This window comes from Musa acuminata, chromosome BXJ2-2, assembly GCF_036884655.1.
Source record: "Musa acuminata AAA Group cultivar baxijiao chromosome BXJ2-2, Cavendish_Baxijiao_AAA, whole genome shotgun sequence".
Taxonomy (NCBI): Eukaryota; Viridiplantae; Streptophyta; class Magnoliopsida; order Zingiberales; family Musaceae; genus Musa; species Musa acuminata.
In genome coordinates, this window is record NC_088339.1 from 31,657,522 (window position 1) to 31,678,721 (window position 21,200).

The 21,200-nt window shown below is 37.1% G+C and overlaps 2 protein-coding genes across 5 annotated transcripts; both read right to left on the reverse strand.

Annotated features, from left to right (window-relative positions):
- Positions 1-131: 131 nt before the first annotated feature.
- On the reverse strand, positions 132-7,689 carry LOC103976196 (uncharacterized). Of its 2 annotated transcripts, XM_065096833.1 has the most exons (4): positions 6,986-7,689; positions 2,129-3,375; positions 1,270-1,658; positions 132-1,089 (listed from the first exon to the last, which is right to left on the reverse strand). In XM_065096833.1, the coding sequence occupies exons 1-2, from the start codon at positions 7,660-7,662 to the stop codon at positions 3,177-3,179; spliced, it is 876 nt and encodes a 291-aa protein (XP_064952905.1). In that variant the 5' UTR covers positions 7,663-7,689; the 3' UTR covers positions 132-1,089; positions 1,270-1,658; positions 2,129-3,176. The 2 variants fall into 2 exon arrangements, with proteins under 2 accessions (XP_064952905.1, XP_064952906.1); XM_065096834.1 differs by lacking the exons at positions 132-1,089; positions 1,270-1,658; positions 2,129-3,375 and adding an exon at positions 5,715-6,156.
- Positions 7,690-8,453: 764 nt separating this feature from the next.
- On the reverse strand, positions 8,454-16,270 carry LOC103975078 (GATA transcription factor 26). Of its 3 annotated transcripts, XM_065096837.1 has the most exons (9): positions 15,996-16,270; positions 13,335-13,700; positions 11,152-11,463; positions 11,043-11,070; positions 10,796-10,868; positions 10,576-10,679; positions 10,308-10,494; positions 10,160-10,217; positions 8,454-9,186 (listed from the first exon to the last, which is right to left on the reverse strand). In XM_065096837.1, the coding sequence occupies exons 1-9, from the start codon at positions 16,060-16,062 to the stop codon at positions 8,798-8,800; spliced, it is 1,584 nt and encodes a 527-aa protein (XP_064952909.1). In that variant the 5' UTR covers positions 16,063-16,270; the 3' UTR covers positions 8,454-8,797. The 3 variants fall into 3 exon arrangements, with proteins under 3 accessions (XP_064952909.1, XP_064952908.1, XP_009388266.2); XM_065096836.1 differs by having other exon boundaries at positions 11,043-11,463; positions 15,996-16,268; XM_009389991.3 differs by having other exon boundaries at positions 11,043-11,463; positions 15,564-16,266.
- Between the last annotated feature and the right edge of the window lie 4,930 nt (positions 16,271-21,200).

The window sequence follows — 21,200 nt, forward strand, 5'->3', positions numbered from 1 at the left end:
TCTGAATGGGTTCTGATCAACCTAAAAGCCAATCTAAGCTCAACTTGAGTTCGACCTCATCCTCGTCCAACCTAACCTGATCTAAGAATGCATAGTAAACCATATAACATTACCTGATATCATATGCAGGGACAAAAAAGTCACATTTGAATTGAATTCTTAGTACACCTTAGTTTAAATTTGAATTTATTCTCGTGTAGAATAATGGAGGGCGGCGCAGTGAAGGTGTGCTTCTGCGTGCAGCGTCGAGCAAGCTGCAGTGTCTCCTCCATGCAAGCCTTCCTATGTTGTGTGGGAAAGATGAAAGCAGGAAGATATAACCCCAACGTGTCCACCAAATACCAATATCGATTAATTGAGCACTACATCAAGGCGTCGGAATAATAACCACGCGCGTGGCTTTGAAGGATCCTGAATCTAGTAGTTCATGCAAACAGTAGCATATCTCATTAGATCATAATGCTCAAGTTGACCATGTTCTGCACAGAATGGATGATGAACCTTGGACACCACTATACTTTAGAAGGATTATTCAAGAACTCACCTGTGCTTATTTCAGTCACAATCTCCATGAAAGAACTGCACAAATCGGATCCTTGATTGGTTCGACGGTGAGAATGGCATCATCTGATGAGTTGCATCGCCCACAGCATTCCAAATAAAATACCCAGTATTTGCATTGTTGGTCAGAGAGACTATTCTACAAAGCGAAGGCGAAGAGTCTTCTACATGCTTCACATACATGTTGTTGACCAAAGCAAATCTAAGAGTTGGATTCCTTTAATCCATGTTGTGTCGGGATCAAGCTTCCATGCTTGGTTACAGCCTGAACTTCATATAAAGAAAGAACAGTTGTGTAGAATCAGATTTCGATAGCTACTCTCGTTATCTCTTGCGAGAAGCCATATTCTACACCACTTCAAGCGGATCTGCAGGTGTCTCCTTGACACATTCTACATCATGAGACTCTCCAATAATATGTCCGGCTGTGCCATGGCACTCGTCATCAGCTCTTTTCTTGTTTTGGGAGTCATTTACACCTGCTTGTGGATGCCTGAGGGATCAACAGCTTTCTTTCACCTGATTCACCTGCAGTGCAACATAAATACTGTAAGTTCAACATGAGAACTCATTCATCAAGTTAGCAATACTGAGTACAAACAGAAGTAAAAAACTATTTTAAATTTTCGAGAAATTTTCGTCCTGCCAAGTATGTGAAGAGCTCATCAACTAGCTTGTGTATTGTACATGGGCAGACAAGAAACATACCAAAAGACAAACTAGAAGCAGCTCTGGTGAGAGTTTCCGTGACGAACAAGACTACGATCATCGCAATACTGAACAAGGCGTATATGGAGCAAAATGGCATGCTCAACCTCTTCCTGCAAAGTTTTTGAGAAGGGGAATGCACATAATTCTTGATCAAACACCTCCTCTTCATTGTAGTCGATCAAACATCCTTCAACCAGTGCTGCGCTCTGGGACTCAACTGCTACAAGCTGGTGATGGAAGGTGTTGATTTCTCTGAGGAGGTGTTTTACATGTCTGATGACTTCATTGAAATGATGTGGAGAAGAACACTCTTCCTTGGCGACATCCTCAAGTGTGGATACAGCTTCATCTTCCAAGTAAGCAAGAATATGCCTCACAAGTCATCCCTGAAATGATTGAAGCATTCCATTTTCTCAGTGTGATATTACATCAGATGGTTAACTCCCACAAAATATAAATAGCAACAAATAAGTTTGACATCTAGAATTGTTTGGTATGGTGTGTGTTTACATCGAATTAAGTGTTCAAACTAATCCAAAAGTTCATCTATTAAAAGCATCAGATGCTGTGCCTATATGCCTTGTGATGTTCTGCTCGTCTTAATCATATATAAAAGAAAGCATCTACTAAAGTGCCTTTTTTGTGTCAATGTATCACCAAGATCTAAAATTATTCTACTAAACTTGCTGAGCAATGACTGAATGCAAATGACTTAATAAAGACAAAGCATGTTTATTTCAAAAAAATGCAGAAACATCTCTGCAGCATATCTAATTATTTTCATCTCTGCTATCAGGATATGAATGTTATTTGGTTAAGGAATCCGTTCACCAAGTTAAACCAGGAAGGAGAGGACCTGCAGATGAGTAGTAACTTCTACAATGGCAGACATTTGATGATTCCAACTTCTTCAACACTGGCTTCTACTTTGTGACCCCAAACAACAAAACTACAGCACTGTTTGATGAATGGAATGCATCAAAACACAACTTCACACGCATGAATGATCAAGAGGCGCTGCTGAGGATGAAGAGGGCAGGTGTTTTCAGGTGGCTGGGGTTGAAAGTGAGGTACCTAGACACCACATGCTTCACTGGATTCTGTCAAAACAGCAAGGATTTTGGTCAAGTGATCACAGTGCACTCAAACTGTTGTGTCTGTGAAGGCCAAGCTTACAAGTCTCGCAGCTGTGCTTGATGCTTGGACGTCAAATAATGGGACATCAAATGCTACCTGGCCTATGCATACTGGATTCTGCTTATGAGGCAGGAATGTTCACTATTTAAATGAATTGTCTCATTACCAAGTTTGCAACCTTGTCAACCAAAACCATGAGGTAGGTCATTACAATCATGATGTGTAATTGAAATCATAATATTTCTTCTTTTTCTAGATTTTGACAAAGACAAGATCCCAATAGCCAACAGAAAACCATTTATGCAGGCATTGTGCTTCCAACTTTAACTTTGCTCCCAACAACATTTGTTCAACAGACTGAAAATTGTAAGACATTACACTCTTTTGTGCTGTACAAACACAACTGATGCATTTCCATTCCACAGCACCTGGATGACAGTCAATTCTCCCGTATGAGACCAAGCTCTGTGCATTTTGTGAAAATTCTGACTTCCAATAAACCTGGATGGTAAAGTTGATGAGCTGCTAGCGATTCAATATTTCTGATCTCAGTTAACAATTCTATTATGGCAGTCCATACTTCCCAAAGAAAACCACTGCCTTAGCTGGCGATCCTCAAGTGAGCAACATTTTGCAGGTCAGCAGCAAGCAGAAATAACATGGCAATAATTGAACTACAAGTCAATACGACCAGTTTACATCTGAAAGTTCCAAAAGACTTCTTTGAATCTCCAGATACTGTAAGACTGCAAGCTACAATGGAACCATCACATATGCCTGTCCTGTGGGATAAACCCGGAGTAGAGAACAGGAAGGCAAGGTGCATAGAGGAACTTCACTGAGCATTTGGTTACCAAGAGCAATTCATCAGCTGAATCAGATTGCCAATAGGCTTTTGCTTTTTGGCAATAAAAGAACTTGTATCCAATTAATTTCACCCACTTCTTAAATCTCGAGAACCGCACCCTAAAACATAAGTAATCCAGCTTAGCATGAACCAGAAAGAATGAGATACTTAAAGAAGATATATTTATCTAGGCTTCATAAGACTAACATTAGAACCTAACATTCACTACTTGAGCAATCTCAGTTTTATATTGAGACACTGTATTTAATACTCTTATAGCCTGTCGAACACAGACGGCAGGATAGAAGGATAATGTCCTAAAGGTTTTCACCTATATCATTTTCCATGGAAGGACACTGTATTTAATACTCATATATTGTTATCAGAAGGATAACAATATAAGACTGTCGAATACAGTCTTATATTGAGACACTGAAAGGAAGCTCCATGATCTTTTAACAACATAATGATGAGAAGTATGCAAATTCAACAGATTAGCACAACGTAAAACACCTCCCATTTTTTCAAACTGTCTGTCTAAGACAACATGTAAATTCTTAGCAACCTAAACTTCGCATGCCTACACAGCCCTGCATTTTATGATCATTAAAGCAGATACTGACATTCTGGAAATTTGCTTGCAAATTTTATTCCATTCCCATCATAATAATTCAAATTTGAATTATTTGGATTGGCTGTAATGCCATATAGATATATATAGAGAAAGAGCGAGTGAGAGAAAAACAATGCAACATATAAACTTCAAAGTTCTCATCTCATGTACCTCTGAGGGTTATATACCATTACAGCACTACTACATTTTAATTACCAAATAAAAGTAATTCAGGAGAGAACACATTGAGCATACTTCCTCTGCGTCTTTATCCAAGAGGAGTAAACAAATAAATATTAGCAAATATCTTACCATGATGCAATGCACTGGACTATCAAAATTATAAAAAAAAAAAATCTTCAATTGAGAGTTCATAAGTCAAACATCATTATAGTAAATTCCCAAGTAGGCAAATTCAATCATGCTCTGAACCTTTTGGGCTGGTAACTTTATGACCTAAGACACTCACCTCCACAGAAACTACAAATAAAAGCCCCTTTTGTTCTTTTGTTTGTTTCTTGTATTTCCATAACATAAGTTCAGTAACTTGCTGAGCAAAATATCGGCTTCAAAATATTTCAGCGATTAAACAATGAAGTAAGATATCGAACAAAATAAAATAGACGTCGCCGAAGAAACCTTAAAACAAGGAAAACTCACAATGCGATGGACGCCGATGGGCCCATCAAAGATTCATACGCAAGTCCTTGTCTCCTCGCAGAGCTTCTTGATAAGCTCCCCCCCTTTTCGGCCGATGATGCTCTTCGCCTTCAGCAAGGACACGATGAGTCCGAAAACGTTGTACCCAGGCCACCCCGGCCACTCCTTGACCTCTGCACCACTACCGTTCGCCGGCGGGACCGCCTCGGTGGACAGATCCTCGTCCTCCGCCTTCACAACCAGTTCCTGGTCGGTCGGATCCCACTCGACGGGGGCGGCGTTCCTCTCGGGCTTGGGCTCCGCGTCGGCGGGGTAGGAGGGTGCCTCGGCCTCAGGCTCGACGTCGGCAGAGGTGCCGTTCACGGCACCGGCCACGACGTGAATAAAGAACGGAAAGCAAAGGGTTTGAGGCGACGAGAGGAGAAGGGTTTTTAGTCGGCAGCAGAAGAAGGAACGGCGGGTAGATCTTTTTGAGTTTGTACTAGTCGACCAAATCACACGTGTCGGACGAGAACTCGCACGTGCACGATCGAGAGACCATAGAAGTGGATCGTGCTGGGCTCCACAGAGCCCATCGTTGTTCCCAGAAAGGTGGAGCTTTGTGTCAGTTTCCGGCCGTCAACGTTATCAAATTTTCACATCTTAAAACACTCATATATATATATATATATATAATCCTAAAAACTTGTGTAGTGTATGTATCCTTGAAAGTTGCAATTAATCTTCATCACCTAATCATCATTTTCAGTTTTGTTGAATTTTTAACTATGATTAATATCATTTAAGATCTCATTATGATGAAAATTATTATGAGTATTTTAGATTTTAATATATATAGTTTTAACTCAAACCACAGTTACAAGTTAACCTTAGTTTTCTGGATGAATATGAGGACATGTTCTACTTAGTGTAAGTACTTATTTCCTGAACTTTATAAGAGTACGTATCTAAACCCCTTGATAAAAATAAAAATAAAAATAAAATAGATGAATTAGGTGGCTACTATCTTTATTTTCTTTTATTGAGAAAATTTGTCTTAGCAAAAAGCATAAACAAAGCGTCTTTACGAAGTTAAAAAAAATAATTATGACAATAATTTCCAACTTCATTCTCAGTTTAGGAAGGCTGATATTTTCGATCTCATTTGATCAATTTCATCATCATCTATTTGGAGAAAAACCTGAACACACTTGCCAATATTCAGACAATAAAATAATCATAACTATTTTTCCATCAAGTTGGTATCTTTAAACCATCTGAGGACAGGGACAACCTAAATATCCCCATCCAATTATTTTCTCACATCATATCAAGTGATTCACAGATGAAGATTGAACTATATGTCTAATTCAAATGATCTGTGCACGGAGAAGCAGGATAGAGACATTCATATATCACCAAACTTTTTCATAACAAAAACCTACATTGATTGTTTGACATGTTTTGCTTACAAATACCACTGTAGCTAATAATTTTCCTTACCTGGAATTTAGCTCTGTGGTTATCCCCATATAATCTTCTTCTTCTTCTAGTGGTTTATGCCTTACAGATAAATGGCTCTCTTTCCAGTAAATTGCTTTTCTAGCTGGTAAATCTATTTTGAGGTACTCCAGTGCTTCCTGGTGTCCTGAAGCATATTTAAATGAGTGTTCTGTTGTGAGGTTGAGTTCAGTCAGCATGAAATGATTTACAGATATAGCTTATGTTTATCTCACAGAAGTTACTTGTTTTTATGGATTTTCATGTAGCTATATTAATTGAAAGTGCAGCTGATAGCATGCTCAAAGGAACTTATCCTTTAAGCATTTCTCATAGAAGTTACTTGTTCAGGAACTGTTCTTCCTGTTTTATTGACTCATCAAACATGTGTCAGGTGATGCTTTTCCTTTTGAAAGACCAGAACAAACATCAATATTTCTTGGTGAATTGGTTGCAATTATATGCCAGTCAAAGAACTGGTCTTGAAATCATGATATGTGATCAGATACCCATAGCACTGTGTCATAGTGTTCTATGTCTTTTGGCTAACTATTCTGCCAGCATCAGATTATTATTCTCAATACCACCAGAAACATTAGCAGATCAGACACAAGTTTTTTGCTGTGGCAAACTCATGCTCCACAACTAATCCTGCTAACAATTAAGAATAAGCTAATGATAGCTGGACATGTAATGCAAGCTACAATCATTGTCAATACCAAAGCATTGGCCAGCATAGTCTTTCTTCCTCTCTTAGATCACAACAAATGTTTTGCCACTACATGTTCTTCAATTTCAACATCTAGAATTTGCTTATCAAGATTGTAATTTTTTTGTCAGTATAATATAACAAGTTTTTATCTGGTAATATGTAAAGAAATGATAATTTGAGAAGTAGAAGTAGAGAGATAAGAAAAGAATCTAAAAAAAAGGAAGAAAAATAAGAAAGTAACAGGACAAATTTATGGCTCTCTTACTCGGATCCCAATTCAAGATCTTGCTTCTCCTCCAACATCGGTCCAAGTTCGCCACCGTTGGCAGCAGCCGCCGCCTCCTCGCTGCTGGCCGTCAGATCGTCACGCACGCGGAACACAGCGTGGAGGAGCACGACCGGCAGCCCGATGGCCATGGCGAGCAGGAACTGCGGCACGGCTCGCGTCATAACCAGCTCGACGCCGACCACGGCCAGCACGAGCGCGGCCGCCAGCCTGCGGTCCAGGACCTGGCGGAGGAGGGCGGAGTTGGGGAAGGCCTTGAGGAGGACGCCGTAGAAAAAAGCGGCCTTGGAAGCGGCCATGAAGAAGAGCATGGTGGCGCGGCGGCGGGGGAAGAGGGAGGCGAGTAGGAGGACCCAGAGGAGGAGAGCGTAGTGCAGGCGGAAGGATCGGAGGTTCCGGACGGCGCGGACGGCAGCGGCCTCGGCGTCGGGCGGCCCCGCGAAGGCCTGGGGACAGGCGAAGCGGGCGAGGGCCTTGCGGGTGCGGCGGGCGCTGTCGCGGGCGCGCTCGACGACCGCGGCGGAGCGCCGCAGCACGCCGCCGTAGGTCGCCATTGGACTCTGGTTCGTGGCTGGTTTGGGGAAGGCTGTGGCCGCGGAAGGACGAAAAAAGCAACCACGCGTACTCTTCGTCCCTTCTCTCGTGTACTCATTCATTTCTCCCCTCCTTCCCCAAGTAATGGGAGGAGGCGGAGCTCGTAACGGGAGTCGGGGCGTCATTAATCAATTAAATACTTAACTAGGGGTCCCACAGATGAACCAACGAAAAGAACTCGCACGTGCAGAAACTTCAAAGGCGACCTTTGGTGGGTTGAAGGGCTCATTTCGCGGGCGATCTTTGACCTCAAGCATTTCTGGGTCAACCCAGCCCTGCTTTCTTCTTTTGACGGTCAACCCAGCCCAGTTTTTTCTTTATTTTCGAGCAATTAAGATTGAGATTTTTTCGATCACTATACACAGAATACAAGAATTTCGATGTATATATATATATATATATATATATATATATATATATATATCCTTACCATTGGCTAAATATCTATTAATTAGATTAAAGATACACATATATATTCAATTTTGAGTTCAATTTAGATAGCTAATCAAATCCGAAAACTAAAGAATGCGATTCACAGATACTCTTATCTATCAAATAGAATAAGAGTGAAATTATTCATGAAATCAATAGTTATCTGGTTCTGGTACTCTCTTTCATCTAGCAATTCATCTACTACTGGAATAGGATATTTATCTTTGACGGTTATGCCATTAAGAGCTCGGTAATCAACGCATATTCGTCATGTTCCGTCCTTCTTGCATACAAGTAGCACCGGTGAAGAGTAGAGGTTTAAAGCACCTATATACAACAATCAATGTCGAATGCTTGAACAAACATTATAGGCTTAGATAGTAGCACAAGACTGGCAAAAGTTGGGAAGAGAACAACAAGATGAACAAAGTAATCAAAGCTCAGTGTATGGTGATGAGCACTCCTTTTTCAATGGCAATACATATAAACTCTGCAACTCCATCCTTTTACTCTTTATACAAACACCTATTTCACTCAGTTATATTACAACTTTCTTGCAAGGCTATACAAGAAACAAAGCAGACCCAGCCAGTTCAAAGCTAAATGTCAGTTTTCAGCATACTTGAAAAAAAAATAAAAGTAGACTGAAATGTTTTATAGGAAAATAAAAGGAGCAAGACTTTGACACCCATCATTCAAGCATTAGTCCCTTGCATCAAAGGGAAATGAGCGATTCGGATATACTAATCTGTTATCGGTGCTTAATTATTTACCGCAGAAACTTGAAGATGGGTGGTAAGAAGCTTCAAGTCCACTCTCAGCTGGGGAATCATTTTGGTTTATAATTTGTCTCCAAGGATGGTACAGGAGTTCTGCTTCAGGAAATGACGCACTGGATGGCATATCCAGGAGCAAGTCATCGTCTGAGCTGTCAGCGATGAACTGTTTTGGGGCTAGCGAGTAGCTCCTATCAGCAGCAGTAGCAAAAATCTTTCTTGAATAGATGCAAGCCGCTTCATGGTCTACAAAGTCTTCTGTGTCATCAGTTACTTTGGAAACAACACTAGATTCTAGCTGATTTGAACATCCTGAAGGAGGATTCATGCCCCCAGACCTGCACACTCTTTTAGGGCTTCTCATGCTGCTCTTCTGCTCTGAAATCCACAGCACAACCACCAATTATGTTAGGAGGGACAAGTTCCTTATTGAATTTTCAACTACCTATACAAAGTACTCAATATTTACATCTGGAAAACTTTAGACAGTCAGTTTTTGTAATTTCCAATCAAGGTGGAATATTCCTCTTTTGAAGTGCCAAATATGATATCTTAAATAGACCCATATTGGAAGCGGCAGGTGTTATGATCTAGTCCTAGAAATGTCTGGTACTAATACCACAGGTATTTTTGGGTCATGTGGTTTGAGGTCCATTATATCCAATTCCATGCAGAACATGATTTGAACTTAAACATTTTAGGCCATATGGCTTTAGGCTCATACAACTTAAGTCATCGGTCAGTAGGTCTTCCAGACCAAGTTATGACAACCAAAGTACAAAACAATATTTTTTCCAGGAAGATATTTGCGTCCTCGATGCCTAAACTTGATAATAACAAGAAAATGCCATCAGAAATTTGACAACATGATTACGAGTATGTGCCTATCATAGTTAAGTGTTCCAGATTCCCCTCAAAATATTCTACTGTAAGAATGTGGAACAAGTTCTAGAAGTACTAAGTATAATTATTTCGTTTAACTTCACACATAACTTAGGATATCTTAGCAAATAAAGTAATAATTTGTCAATACTAGAGCGACAATGAATAGGCCCAACAGTAGTAACTATCGTTTTCGTGAATTAAAACCACATTTTAGATAATTTAAATATTTGTTTGTATAACACCCATGATGTACATCAGGGGTGACGAATTCCAAGAAAATAGAAAGAAAAGATACTGATGGTTAGAATTGACCATGGTTAACAGAAGAATGAAAATGCATAAGAAAATTAATATCCCTATTTCAACATGCTTTTATCTAATCAGTGGAAATATTGAAGACTCAGAGCTGGATAGTTCTGATTTTGCCTCTCACAAATCCTTTTGTGAGAAGCCAAATTGGAATTACCAGGAAGGAGTTGTCTATTTAGCTTTCCATTTCCTCTTTTCTTGTTTGAGGATGAACCCTACAGCAAATGAGATATCAATCAGAACTTACGACTCAAACAGCTTGATTTTACTCCAAAGGCATAGCTCGTATGGACCATTCTTTTTACCTTTATGTCTTGGTAGAACTCTGACCATTGAAGGTTTGTGCTATTTAGTAATGCAAGCCTTTCCACAGTCCTACACTCTTCAGCATTTGCTCCTGAAAATGAGAGATCAAGAACTCCTTCTTGGAACAGTTGCTGAAAGCAAGATAATGTGTCCAAGAACTGAGGACTTGTGAACATGCTTTTGAGGCTGCCAAATCAGCAAGAAGATAGTGTGAGGACTGGATAGCAACTTTATATTACTAAACAAAATTACTGAAATGCAACAAACCTTTCAGGGGGGTTGGCAGCATCTGTAGATGGTAAATATTTCATCAATCGTTGTTGTTCTTCATATGTCAGATATTTCATGAAGACCTCAAAGTTAATGAAAACCTACCAAGGTGATATTGTCAAATCAAATCTCAGCTTTGCAGACTACATCACAAACACATAGCATAGTGTAATGCACTTATATAGCCACTAAAAGACATAGTGAACTATAGTCTTACATTTAAATCAGCATAACTCAGGCAAGAATTCCAATTTTGCAGGTTATTTAACTTTTCGTTCAATATTAAATCCCTGCAAAGGACAGACAAAATATGGGACTTCAAAATTTCAATCAAGATAATTTTGCTACCAAAAGGTGGGCTTTGTAAAGAATAATCTTCTGGTTTCAATGAGTCTATGCCTGAAGAGCATCATTCAGATATGAGCATATACATTTCTTTTTCAAAAATGTATGCAGGAAATTACCTTTTTGGATTTTCCTGGGTTACTGGTGCTGTAGACTTCGTTGGGTCAGTACCAGAATTCAGATAACTTCTTTTTTTGCTTTTAGTATTTACAGATAAGGATGCTGAACCTGAGAAATCTTCATTGGTAATGCATGATTTATATACTGGAAATGAGCTGGCTTCTGATTCCTCCTCAACTGATTTTGAATTTGGATGTCTAATGAGTACACCTCCATACCCGATCTCAAAAGAACCAAGTGGAGTTCCACTTTCATAAAGCAAATCATCATCTGAGGTTCTGGACAGGTTAGAAGACTGCTCTTCATGCAATATAGAATACAGATCCTTCGTGAGCTTTTCAACAGAAGGTTTTGGGCGAGTTGTAAATGTCCTCTTCTTAGATGGCACTAATGAATGCTCTACATTGGACTGAACTGAACCTGAGAAGCAAAAAGAAAAACTATTAGATGAAAATAAATATATATTGGTGACAAGTTAGAGCCTAATGTAACTACAATAAGAAGCTTCAAAAGATGGATGCCCATAGCTGGAACTGACACAGTATTGTTGATCATTAAGTTCACCCTCATATAGATCAGCACATACTATAGTATAAGAAGTACAAAAAGGGTACAAAATTGTATGAATGAGAAAGAAAAAAAGTACACATTTCAGTCACATTTATCTATCACATACTAACAAAAAGAATATGAATGCCATATTTAATAAAGCAAACAAAGTATCGTAAGACTGCAACGGAGGCATACTTGTGAAGTCCGAGGCTTGAAACTCGGATTATTTTGTTTTTCCCGAAAATAAGAAACTTCAAACTAAGAAGAAGAAAAGCCAGCTATTATATGAACCTAGTATACATCTTTGAGAATTGCTAATAAGAAAAAAATATGGAAATTCATTAAAAATTTTGAATAGGGATACACAATACTCAGATGCTGTGAATTTATCGTAGTGTTTTGTCGGGTTATTTATAATAGGTCTTCCCTTAGAACACTGACACCAGAATAAATTGCATGTGACAACCTCAGTTATCTCTAAATGCAGAGTGTCTGATTGCATGAGGACACATAGGAAAAATGACAATGATATTCAGAAGAGGTGGAGCCAAGAGGATCTCAGCCTCTCCATTAATATACTAGTGATAACTAGTTCTCGTCCGAAAATATTCACTGGTAAAAGAAAACATGATTAGCATCATAGCTAATTCCTGAAGCATATTAATTGATTAGCTACAGATTGTTCTACCACTTTCTGATTGCTTGTCAGCAAATGAACAATATATTCATAGCTATTGTTATGATAGCGATAATCAATCATAGTCCAATTAGGAAAAAAATTCATATATAGTTCTTCAATTCATAAATCAAACTACTAGTTCTAGAACATCGAAGTTCATCTTCAAATGCACAATGGGCTTAACATTTGAATTTTGGGTAGAAGAAAGAAATGCATGTTCCAATATCTTTTGAGGAAAAGAATTGTAAATGTGTTCATATATTTCCAAAAGGCCGAGATGCTGAATAACTTGAATCTGGCACCACAAATGCACAAGGGGAAGTAGATGCACTTTATAAATCTATACTGATTCCAAAATCAGAAGTATCTCTACTCATTTTCATTCAATGCTAGTTATATTTCTTTTCATATAATATCTTTCTGTGGAGTAGCTAAATATTCAGTTCTAAGGAAAGAAAAAAAACTGTGTATCTAATTTACTTTTCCAGATTTGTAAATGAAAGAAAAACTTGGAATCAAAACAGATATGCAGGGGTAGGCATCTGATTGACAAAAGAAGCTCTTTCATTTACCACATGCCTCATCCAAAGAGAAATTCCAAAGTCCAATTATCTGGAAAATGATGGAAAATGGCAGCAACTGAAATACACAAAGTACAGAGCAAATATGACATTAGTGACACATACATCAGATGGATTATTGGCTAAGATATATGTCAAATTTGTGTTATAAGAGTGAATAGTCAGAAAATTAGTATTCGGGTCAGCAAAATCCTATCTGCATATGACTTCAATGATTGCTGACGTACCTCAAGTTGGACTAGGTAAATTTAGAATTTGTTCCCAGAGAAGTAAAAAAGTGAAAACTAAAACCCTGTTTCTGAATAGACTGTCTCGAGGTTAATAGGATAGTATCATTCTTCGAGTAAGTACAAATTCTGCATTTCCACTCAAGAATGATAAAATATGAAAAATAAAACCAATGCAATCAGTCATTCAAATAGTAAGGTATTGTCTAAGGTTTTTTCTGAGGTTTACAATTAAATGGAAAGGATAATAACCTGTTATATCACTTGCATCAGTGGTCCCAAAATGTACACAGCTTTCTGAACCAGATATAGCAGACTCAGAACTGGATCGATTGCTCACATCTCCTTCAACGATCTTAAGGAAGTTCTGGTCATAATACTGAATTTCACATTCATTTTCCAGTGTACTTTTACTTTGTTTGTTCTTTTGCAACTTATGCTCTTTGGATTTAGAGGATATACTTTTGATTTTTGAAACTTTTAACTCATCTGAATTAAAAAATTCACGAGCATGCAGTGGTACGTAGTTTGTCAATGAACCCTTTGTTCTCCACCTGGAACCACATGCGTTGCATAAAACTGGCTTTTCAGGTGGTCCATTCCGCCAGAGAGGGGTACCTATTCAACAGAAGATTCAGCAACCATATGATTCCTTAGAAACAAAATTCTTATAGATCACATCTGTCAATAGAACAGTGGCACACAAATGTAGATTATCAACTAAAACAAGTCTTCTTCCTTTCAAACAAAATTGGTAAGCTTATGAATGAAAATAAAGATGACAACAGAATTATGTTATCAAGTAAAAAAAAACCCATTCCCATGAAAAGGCAAATGTGAGTTCGAGAGTAACTGAAATAGGAAACCAAGAATTAGATTGCAATCTGTACTTCAAAAAACCAAATGCTTGTGAGACCCTCTCAAGTAACTATTTCCTTGGCCTAGTATGTAATTTCTATCCAACGCCATGTTATTTGAATTGTAACTAAAATCTGACTCTGAAGTTTGATTGACTATCTCTTTGGATAATGTTTATACAATAAATAGAGAACAAAAGAAATTTGTAAATCAATATATATCTTGCATAATCTATAGACAATGTGATTAGCAAAGTCTTATTGAAAAACAAATGAAACAAACAGCCTTATGGATAATGCCAATGGAAATCCCTAATTTTGGGTTTCAAATTCCAAAAAGTCATCCTGGCAATGGGTGCTCCAAAGGAAAAAATATTATAGAATAAAAGAGAATGGAACAACAAATACCATTTGCTACTTGAAACAAGTGAATGCTTGTAAATTGCACATGAGATTTTCAGGGATTCATCAATAGAAGGATAGCTTAGTTTTGAGCATCATAGAACATTGCCAACGACAGAATAGCCATTCGCCATAACTTTTAAGTAATGAGCATTGAGGCTGAAAAATTGGTTTTCCAAGAAGACAGTAGTACTACATGAGATCCTATTTGAGGAAGAGTATGGAGCGAGAATACAAAACTAGAAATTCACCAACTCTCCTGTAAGATCTACATGTAAGTTTTTCTCCTTATAATTACATTCTATCAAAGTTCTGTATAACTAAAAACATAAAACTCTAATTTTATTTTGCAATACACCCGAAGTTTAAATGTCCATCAACAAAAGGCCTACTAGAAAACACTAAGTCCAAAAAGCTTGCTACTAGATCTCCCACTGATGATCAATGAGTAATCACTTTGTTATGAAACCTATGCTGCCAATGGAAAAGGTAAATAATCTCATCCTATCAAATCCAATGGACAAATTATATCGTTGTAAATTAAACCTTCTCCACCAGTTCCTGAACTAGAGGCAGGTAAAACACCAAGGGAAACCATTCTAAACAAGTGGATCCATGTTCTCTTGCTGGCTACAAAAACAGGGAGAAGGAAACACATATCCTTTGCAAATTCGTGATTCCTTCTGAAGTTCACTGCAATTTCTCAAAAAATTCTGACATAGCAACTGCTTAAAGTCCCTTTTTTTTTTTTGCCAGAATTATCGGGATGCTTCTTAATAAGCAATTTGGATCACATACTACAAAGATATGCAAGCCTCAATTGTGGCTCACTAACGATAAAACCAGAGGCGAATCTTAATTAAGATGAAACACAGTCTTCGACCGAATTCATTTGGTGATATCACGCAGGATGAAGTCGGTCCTTTACCCACCTAACTGAGCAAAAGCACAGAGCAAGAGGTATACGCAGAACGAACCAGAAAGAAGTAGCCAATAACCAATCGATTCCAGAACGATTGCATTAAGCCTTTGCATCACAAAATGATGCCCTCGTTAGAAAATTAACGGGAAGAAGAAAATTAATGTGTCCCAGAACGACTTGTTAACCTGAGGAAATTAAACCGTCGAAAAAGAACCTAAAAGAAGCAGACGAGTGGCAGAAACTAATCAGAGAAGCAAGACAGAGATCCAGAACGGGTCATAAACATGAACAAGTGCTCACTTGTAACTCCACAATGGCGGCAAGGTCCTTGCTTTCCCATATGTACCACTCCTTTCCTCTCCTCTCCTCCCCTCCTTTCGATCCCAGGAGGGATCAAGCGCAAAATCGAGAGCTAGAAAAATCAAGAAAAAAAAAGAAGGAAAGAACTGTTTTTTATGTGAGAATTTGGTGCTAAAATTAGAAAGAGTTCCGTGACATCTTCTTGCGCCCCTTCAAACAAATATCATCGAGTCCTCAAAGACTCGGAACAAAGTCACAGCAAGCACAGCCCTCCTTTCGATAAGCACCAACATAAAGCTACACCAATTCTTCTATCCAGTCCAAGAAGACCAGAGAGGGAAAAGGAAAGGAAGGAAAGGAAGAGGAGGGGGGGGCGAGGGGAGAAAGAGAGAGAATGGAAGACCGGAGAGGGACCAAGAGAAAGAAATTTACAGGGTGAGATGGGCTTGTAGGTTGGAATCTGTACAATCCAATGGGAAGGAGGAGTCCATTGCTGCATAGAGTTAAATGGTGGGGGAAAAAAAAAAGGAGCGGAGGTGAATAGGGAAGGAAGAGGGAGACCTCCTTTTCTTCCTTGCCTTGCTTTTTCTACACGTCCACTGTGGATTGGTTTCTATGGGTGTCAAGTAAATGACCAACTCAAATGCTAACCACACCATGCTATGATGCCCTGTGAATAGGAAGGAAGAGGAGAGGAGGCCCTCCTTTTCTTCCTTGCCTTTGCTCTTTCTATTTGTCTACTATGGTGGATTGGTTTCTGTGGGTGTTGAGCATATGACTTTTAACCACACCAAAATTTGTCTGCATTAGGTTGCTTATAGTGTCATGTACATCATGTTTATTATTATTTTTATTATGAAAAGAGAGAGTGAGTTATCCTCTGTGATGTATTTTGGGGAGAAGGGTTTACTAATTTGCTATTTGATTTGACCATGGACTTTTTCTCAGGGAGAGAGGATCCTAAAAGCCACCCCTCCCTCCCTAACCAAAACCAATTTGGTGGGAATGTTGTGGTCAAGATCTCAAGAGGAAAAGGAGATGATGCTTCTTGAATCTAAACCTTTTGATCAAGCACATAATTGTAAGCTATTGGAGTAAGAAGCAATAGTTTAGAGCTGAGTTGAGGCTTTTTAACTTGGTTTAAGCTTGAACTCAAATCATCTTGATTTAAGTTTTTTAAATATAATTGTAGTAAAGAAGTCTCCCAATAGGCTTAGTCAAACTTGGGTTTCAGACAAGCTCATGTTGGGTCAACCACAAGAATGATTGAAGAGTATTAGAATGTTATTTTATCTAAATATAACATGCAATGCACAAGTCAGTGCATTATTGATATCTTTATTGAGCAAATAATTGCTGGAAAAATATGGCATAAGTATGCAAATAATTTAATCACCATCCCATCTCAAACAAGCAAATGATGCAAGTTAGATAGATGTTCCATCCAAAATTTACTTGCTCATGAAAGAAATCAAATGTTTTGGAACATTATTGAGGTTTCCATCCTGGTGTATCTAAATTTGAGAAAGAAGAAATATTTGGAATATATATAAAGGAAAAATACAAAGAACCTAGAAAATTTAAAAAGGAGCAGCCAAACATAAAACAAGAAGATATTTGAGTGGGATTCATTAAGAAATGTGTTAGAGAAAAATATTCATGTTGGAATTGATTGGGAAATGGCAATTCAACAATAGCATCAAATCTACAAATGCAATGACCAGCAATTGAATCCAAAACCCAACTTGCAATAAATATGTTCCTTAAACTATTAGATATATTATAATTATATGGATGTGTATGATTATTGTTTGTCAATTATATCTAGCATGGGCTGATCTCAGAATGATGGCATTTGATGTATTTGGTTATTAACATTAAAAACTAATCAAGACAGCATTTATCACCTCCAAGCATCTGATTTCAAGTAATAAAATTAAGAGGATTCCAAGGTCTTGCCTTTCCCAGAGAAGGGGAAGAGGAAAAACCCTTTGTCATGCTTCTTAAACAAATAATAACACACAACAATTCCATTCTTCCCAAATCTTTTGTTTACAAAAGATGGAGAATTATTTTTGTTTATAGTAAGTCACATCTTCTCAACTGCAATTCTAATTGGTATCAGATTCCTATCAGTAATTGCCAAATATCCCAGACTTATCTGCAAAGAATAAAGATCACAATAAACAGGATATTCCAACTCCCGAGTAAACATATGTAAAAAATGGAAGCTTCTCCTTGAGTATACCCATCACTTTGTCATCCACCCTCCAACTTTTTCTTATGCTAAGCCTCTTCACCAACTGGTTGTTGACACAATGAGCAAAAGGTTGTGATAGATTATATATTATTATTATTATTATAAAGGCTATGGATATATATGTTGACATCATGACATGTGACCATAATTTTCTATTACATATTTGTAGAAGAATGGTATGGATATTTGACTTGGGTTGCATTTTTGGGTGGTCTTAATTAAGAATTTTAACAAGTGAAGTACTCATTAGTTTCACCAAACCATTTTGGTATTTTTATTTTTAATTTACAGTCATCTTAAACTCGATTAAAGAGTTGACATCTTCCGTTAATGGTGACAATTCTTGATCCATACTGCAATTAATGAGGATGACATCTTCTAACTTCTGAGGCAAATAGAACAGAAGAGAAGTTATCTCAGCTTTTACTTCATGATGGCTGTGTATGGGTAGAGATATACTCTTTTATGTTCTATTCAGCTGTTCTTTAGGGATGTTTTTAGAATTTTTATGTTGGATTCATAAATGGAAATGGGATCAAAATTCTACTTTTTTCCTTCAAAAAATTAGACAATTATTATTTTTTAATAATACTAATAATCAAGATAAACATCTAAGGTAAAAAGTAGCATGATGTTTGTTTGAACTCTTTAATTGTTGTAGAGTAGAATAGTCTACCATTTCTTCTCTTGCATCTGAGGGTCCCAAAGTCACTAGGCTTGACCATGAGCAGATAAACCCTGATAGCTTGAAAGGTTCAACTAGCATTTACTTGTCTAACTCTCTAGAGACTTGATGGAGTTCCTTACCTATGAAGTATTCATCAGGAAATTATGATTGGTCCTAACAACACAATGTTTTGTGATATGGACTGCATGATTCCTCCCCAAAGCTCTTGACTGGACCACAAAAGAAAAAGAAGGTAAGGAAGTGTTCCTGAATGGAAAGCACTATTCTGTGAGAGCTGCCTCAAATTAGTGGTGGGTTGTATGCCAAACACTCAAAGAATTATATGGCAAAGCACTATGAAGGCTTCCATGGCTGCCCAAGCAAAACTGAAGAAAATGTCAACATAGAATATTTTCTTTTAGAAAGAGAAATGCATGAACTTCCTTGTTTTATAGGATAAGAAAAATTGAGAGACAGTGATTAGGATACAGGATGATAATTTTATTTGTTGATCTGAATTTACTACTATTTTAGAACTTAAGCTGATTGTTTTTAACTTGTTTTTCTCCTTGAGCATTCTTATCACTGCCAACCAATGACACACAATTTTGTCTCCATCTTCCTTGTTTCTCACACTTCTTATGTAATTTGGTGGAGTTATTGCAACTTGAGAGTGATGGATGGAACATATGACGTGAAGGCATTTATGTGCTAAAGCAAAATCGAAGGAAAGCTCAATATAGATTTTATCAAAGAATAAATTTCCCTTGTTTTATGGGGTAAGAAATTTGAGAGGGAAATTAGGGAGAGAGTGATGATGGTTCCATAGATCTTTTTCATAGAAATTTAGCTCATACTTTTTTCCCTTGTTTTTCTCCTTTCGGGCATTCTTGTCTTTGCACCAAAATAAATAAATAAATAAAAGAAGTTCCAATCCATCTTCTTGTTTCTCTCACCTATGCAATTTGGAGTTGTTGCAACTTGAGAGTGATGGGTTTTATGTCAAATAATGGAATCATTATATGCCATGAAGGCCTTTATGTCTGCTAAAGTAAAATTGAAGAAAAGGGTTAAAATATACATTTTTTAAAAAAGATTAAACTTCCCTTATTTTATAGGATGAAAATTTTGATTAAAAAAAATCAGGGAAAGAGTGATGATAATTCTTTTATGCTTATATAAAATCACTACTATTTTATGCTTAGCTCATATTTCTTGTTTTCATCCTTTTGAGCATTCTTGTCACTGCAAAATCCTTACTAGAAGAAGTTTCTCTCCATCTTCTTCTGTCTCTAACTTTGTATGTAACTTGGTGGTTTTGTTGCAACTTGAGAGTGATGGGTTGTCTGCCAAATAATGGAAGGACCAGAAAGAAAAATTAAATAAAGCTCAAAATAGAAAATTTCTTTTGTTTAAAGCATAAACTTCCCTTGTTTTATAGGATAAGAAAAATTGAGTAGAAATTCAGGGAGAAAAACAAATCAGGACACAGGACAATTGTAAAATCACCATTGTTTTAGAGAAAATGTGTAGTACATAATATCACAATTTATATAGAACTTTATCTCAACTATTTTACTTACTCTTATCCTACTGAACCATTCTTGTCACTGCCCATAGAATGAATGACAAGAGAAGTTCCTCTCCATCTTCTTGTTTCTCTCACATTTTGTGCAATGTGGTGGATTCATTGCAAGTTGATTTGGTGAAGGCATCAGGTGGGGCAGTCCATATCAAGACAAAATAGTTAAGAAAATATTGGCCATTCACTTGGGTGACTCCACCACAAGTAAGGCAACATGGCCACACACACACTGGTTCAACATTGTTTGACATTTCTACCATGGTGTCTGTTGAGGGGACTACAACAAAGTTCCATACTTACCTTGCACTCATGCAATTGGTGTTGAACTTGCTGTAATAATCTTAGACCAAATGGTGAAGATCAAAGTCATCATGTAATCATAATGAGTTTTCAAAGGATAGTAATGTTTAGTTAGACTTTCAATTAACATTCAAAAAATAAGTAATCCATGAAGATTGACAATGATATATATATATATATATATATATATATATATATATATATATATATATATATATATATATATATAGGTTGTTAGATTTTGAAGGATATGTAATGTAGTTTATATATGTGATAGGTGTCTCTTAATTCTTACATGAAGGTTGTCTATATGATTGGGCAAAATGGAGCAAACCAAATTAGCATGCATCATTTCTTCTCCTCCAAATAAATGATTTTATGAAATGAAAAAATATATCATAAGTTCATTCATAGGAAAGCAAGAATTCTAAGAGAATCAATGCTCCTTTTGAACCAATATGAAAGATGTAAATGCAAGGAAGTTGACATGAAAAAGATGTGTGAGAGATGCTAATGTAGCGATAGAGGGTGAGCAGGTGTCAGCACAGAATTCATCCCTATCAATATGCTATACATAAACTTAAATATGCTACACATTTATGTAACTATTGTTTGGTAAAATTATATTTTAAAAGTCTATTAAATATTTTATGACAAATTTATCCTTCTAATATTTTTAATATTTAATAAAGTGAATAAATAAAATAAATGAATACAATGTAATCTTATAAAAATTTTGTGTGGCCAAAATATATAATAAATTAAAATATCTTTATACACATAAATAAAACTAATTTTTAAAAATAAATAAAAATTTTACCTTAT

Coding starts and splice junctions, on each gene's coding strand:
- LOC103976196 (XM_065096833.1), bottom strand. CDS start 7,662: ATGAATGAGTACACGAGAGAAGGGACGAAGAGTACGCGTGGTTGCTTT. Junction 3,376..6,985: donor GATCTTGAATTGGGATCCGA/GTAAGAGAGCCA, acceptor CTTATGTTTTAG/GGTGCGGTTCTCGAGATTTA.
- LOC103975078 (XM_065096836.1), bottom strand. CDS start 16,062: ATGCAGCAATGGACTCCTCCTTCCCATTGGATTGTACAGATTCCAACC. Junction 13,701..15,995: donor CTACAAGCCCATCTCACCCT/GTAAATTTCTTT, acceptor TCTGTTGAATAG/GTACCCCTCTCTGGCGGAAT. Junction 11,464..13,334: donor TGATGCAAGTGATATAACAG/GTTATTATCCTT, acceptor TTTGCTTCTCAG/GTTCAGTTCAGTCCAATGTA.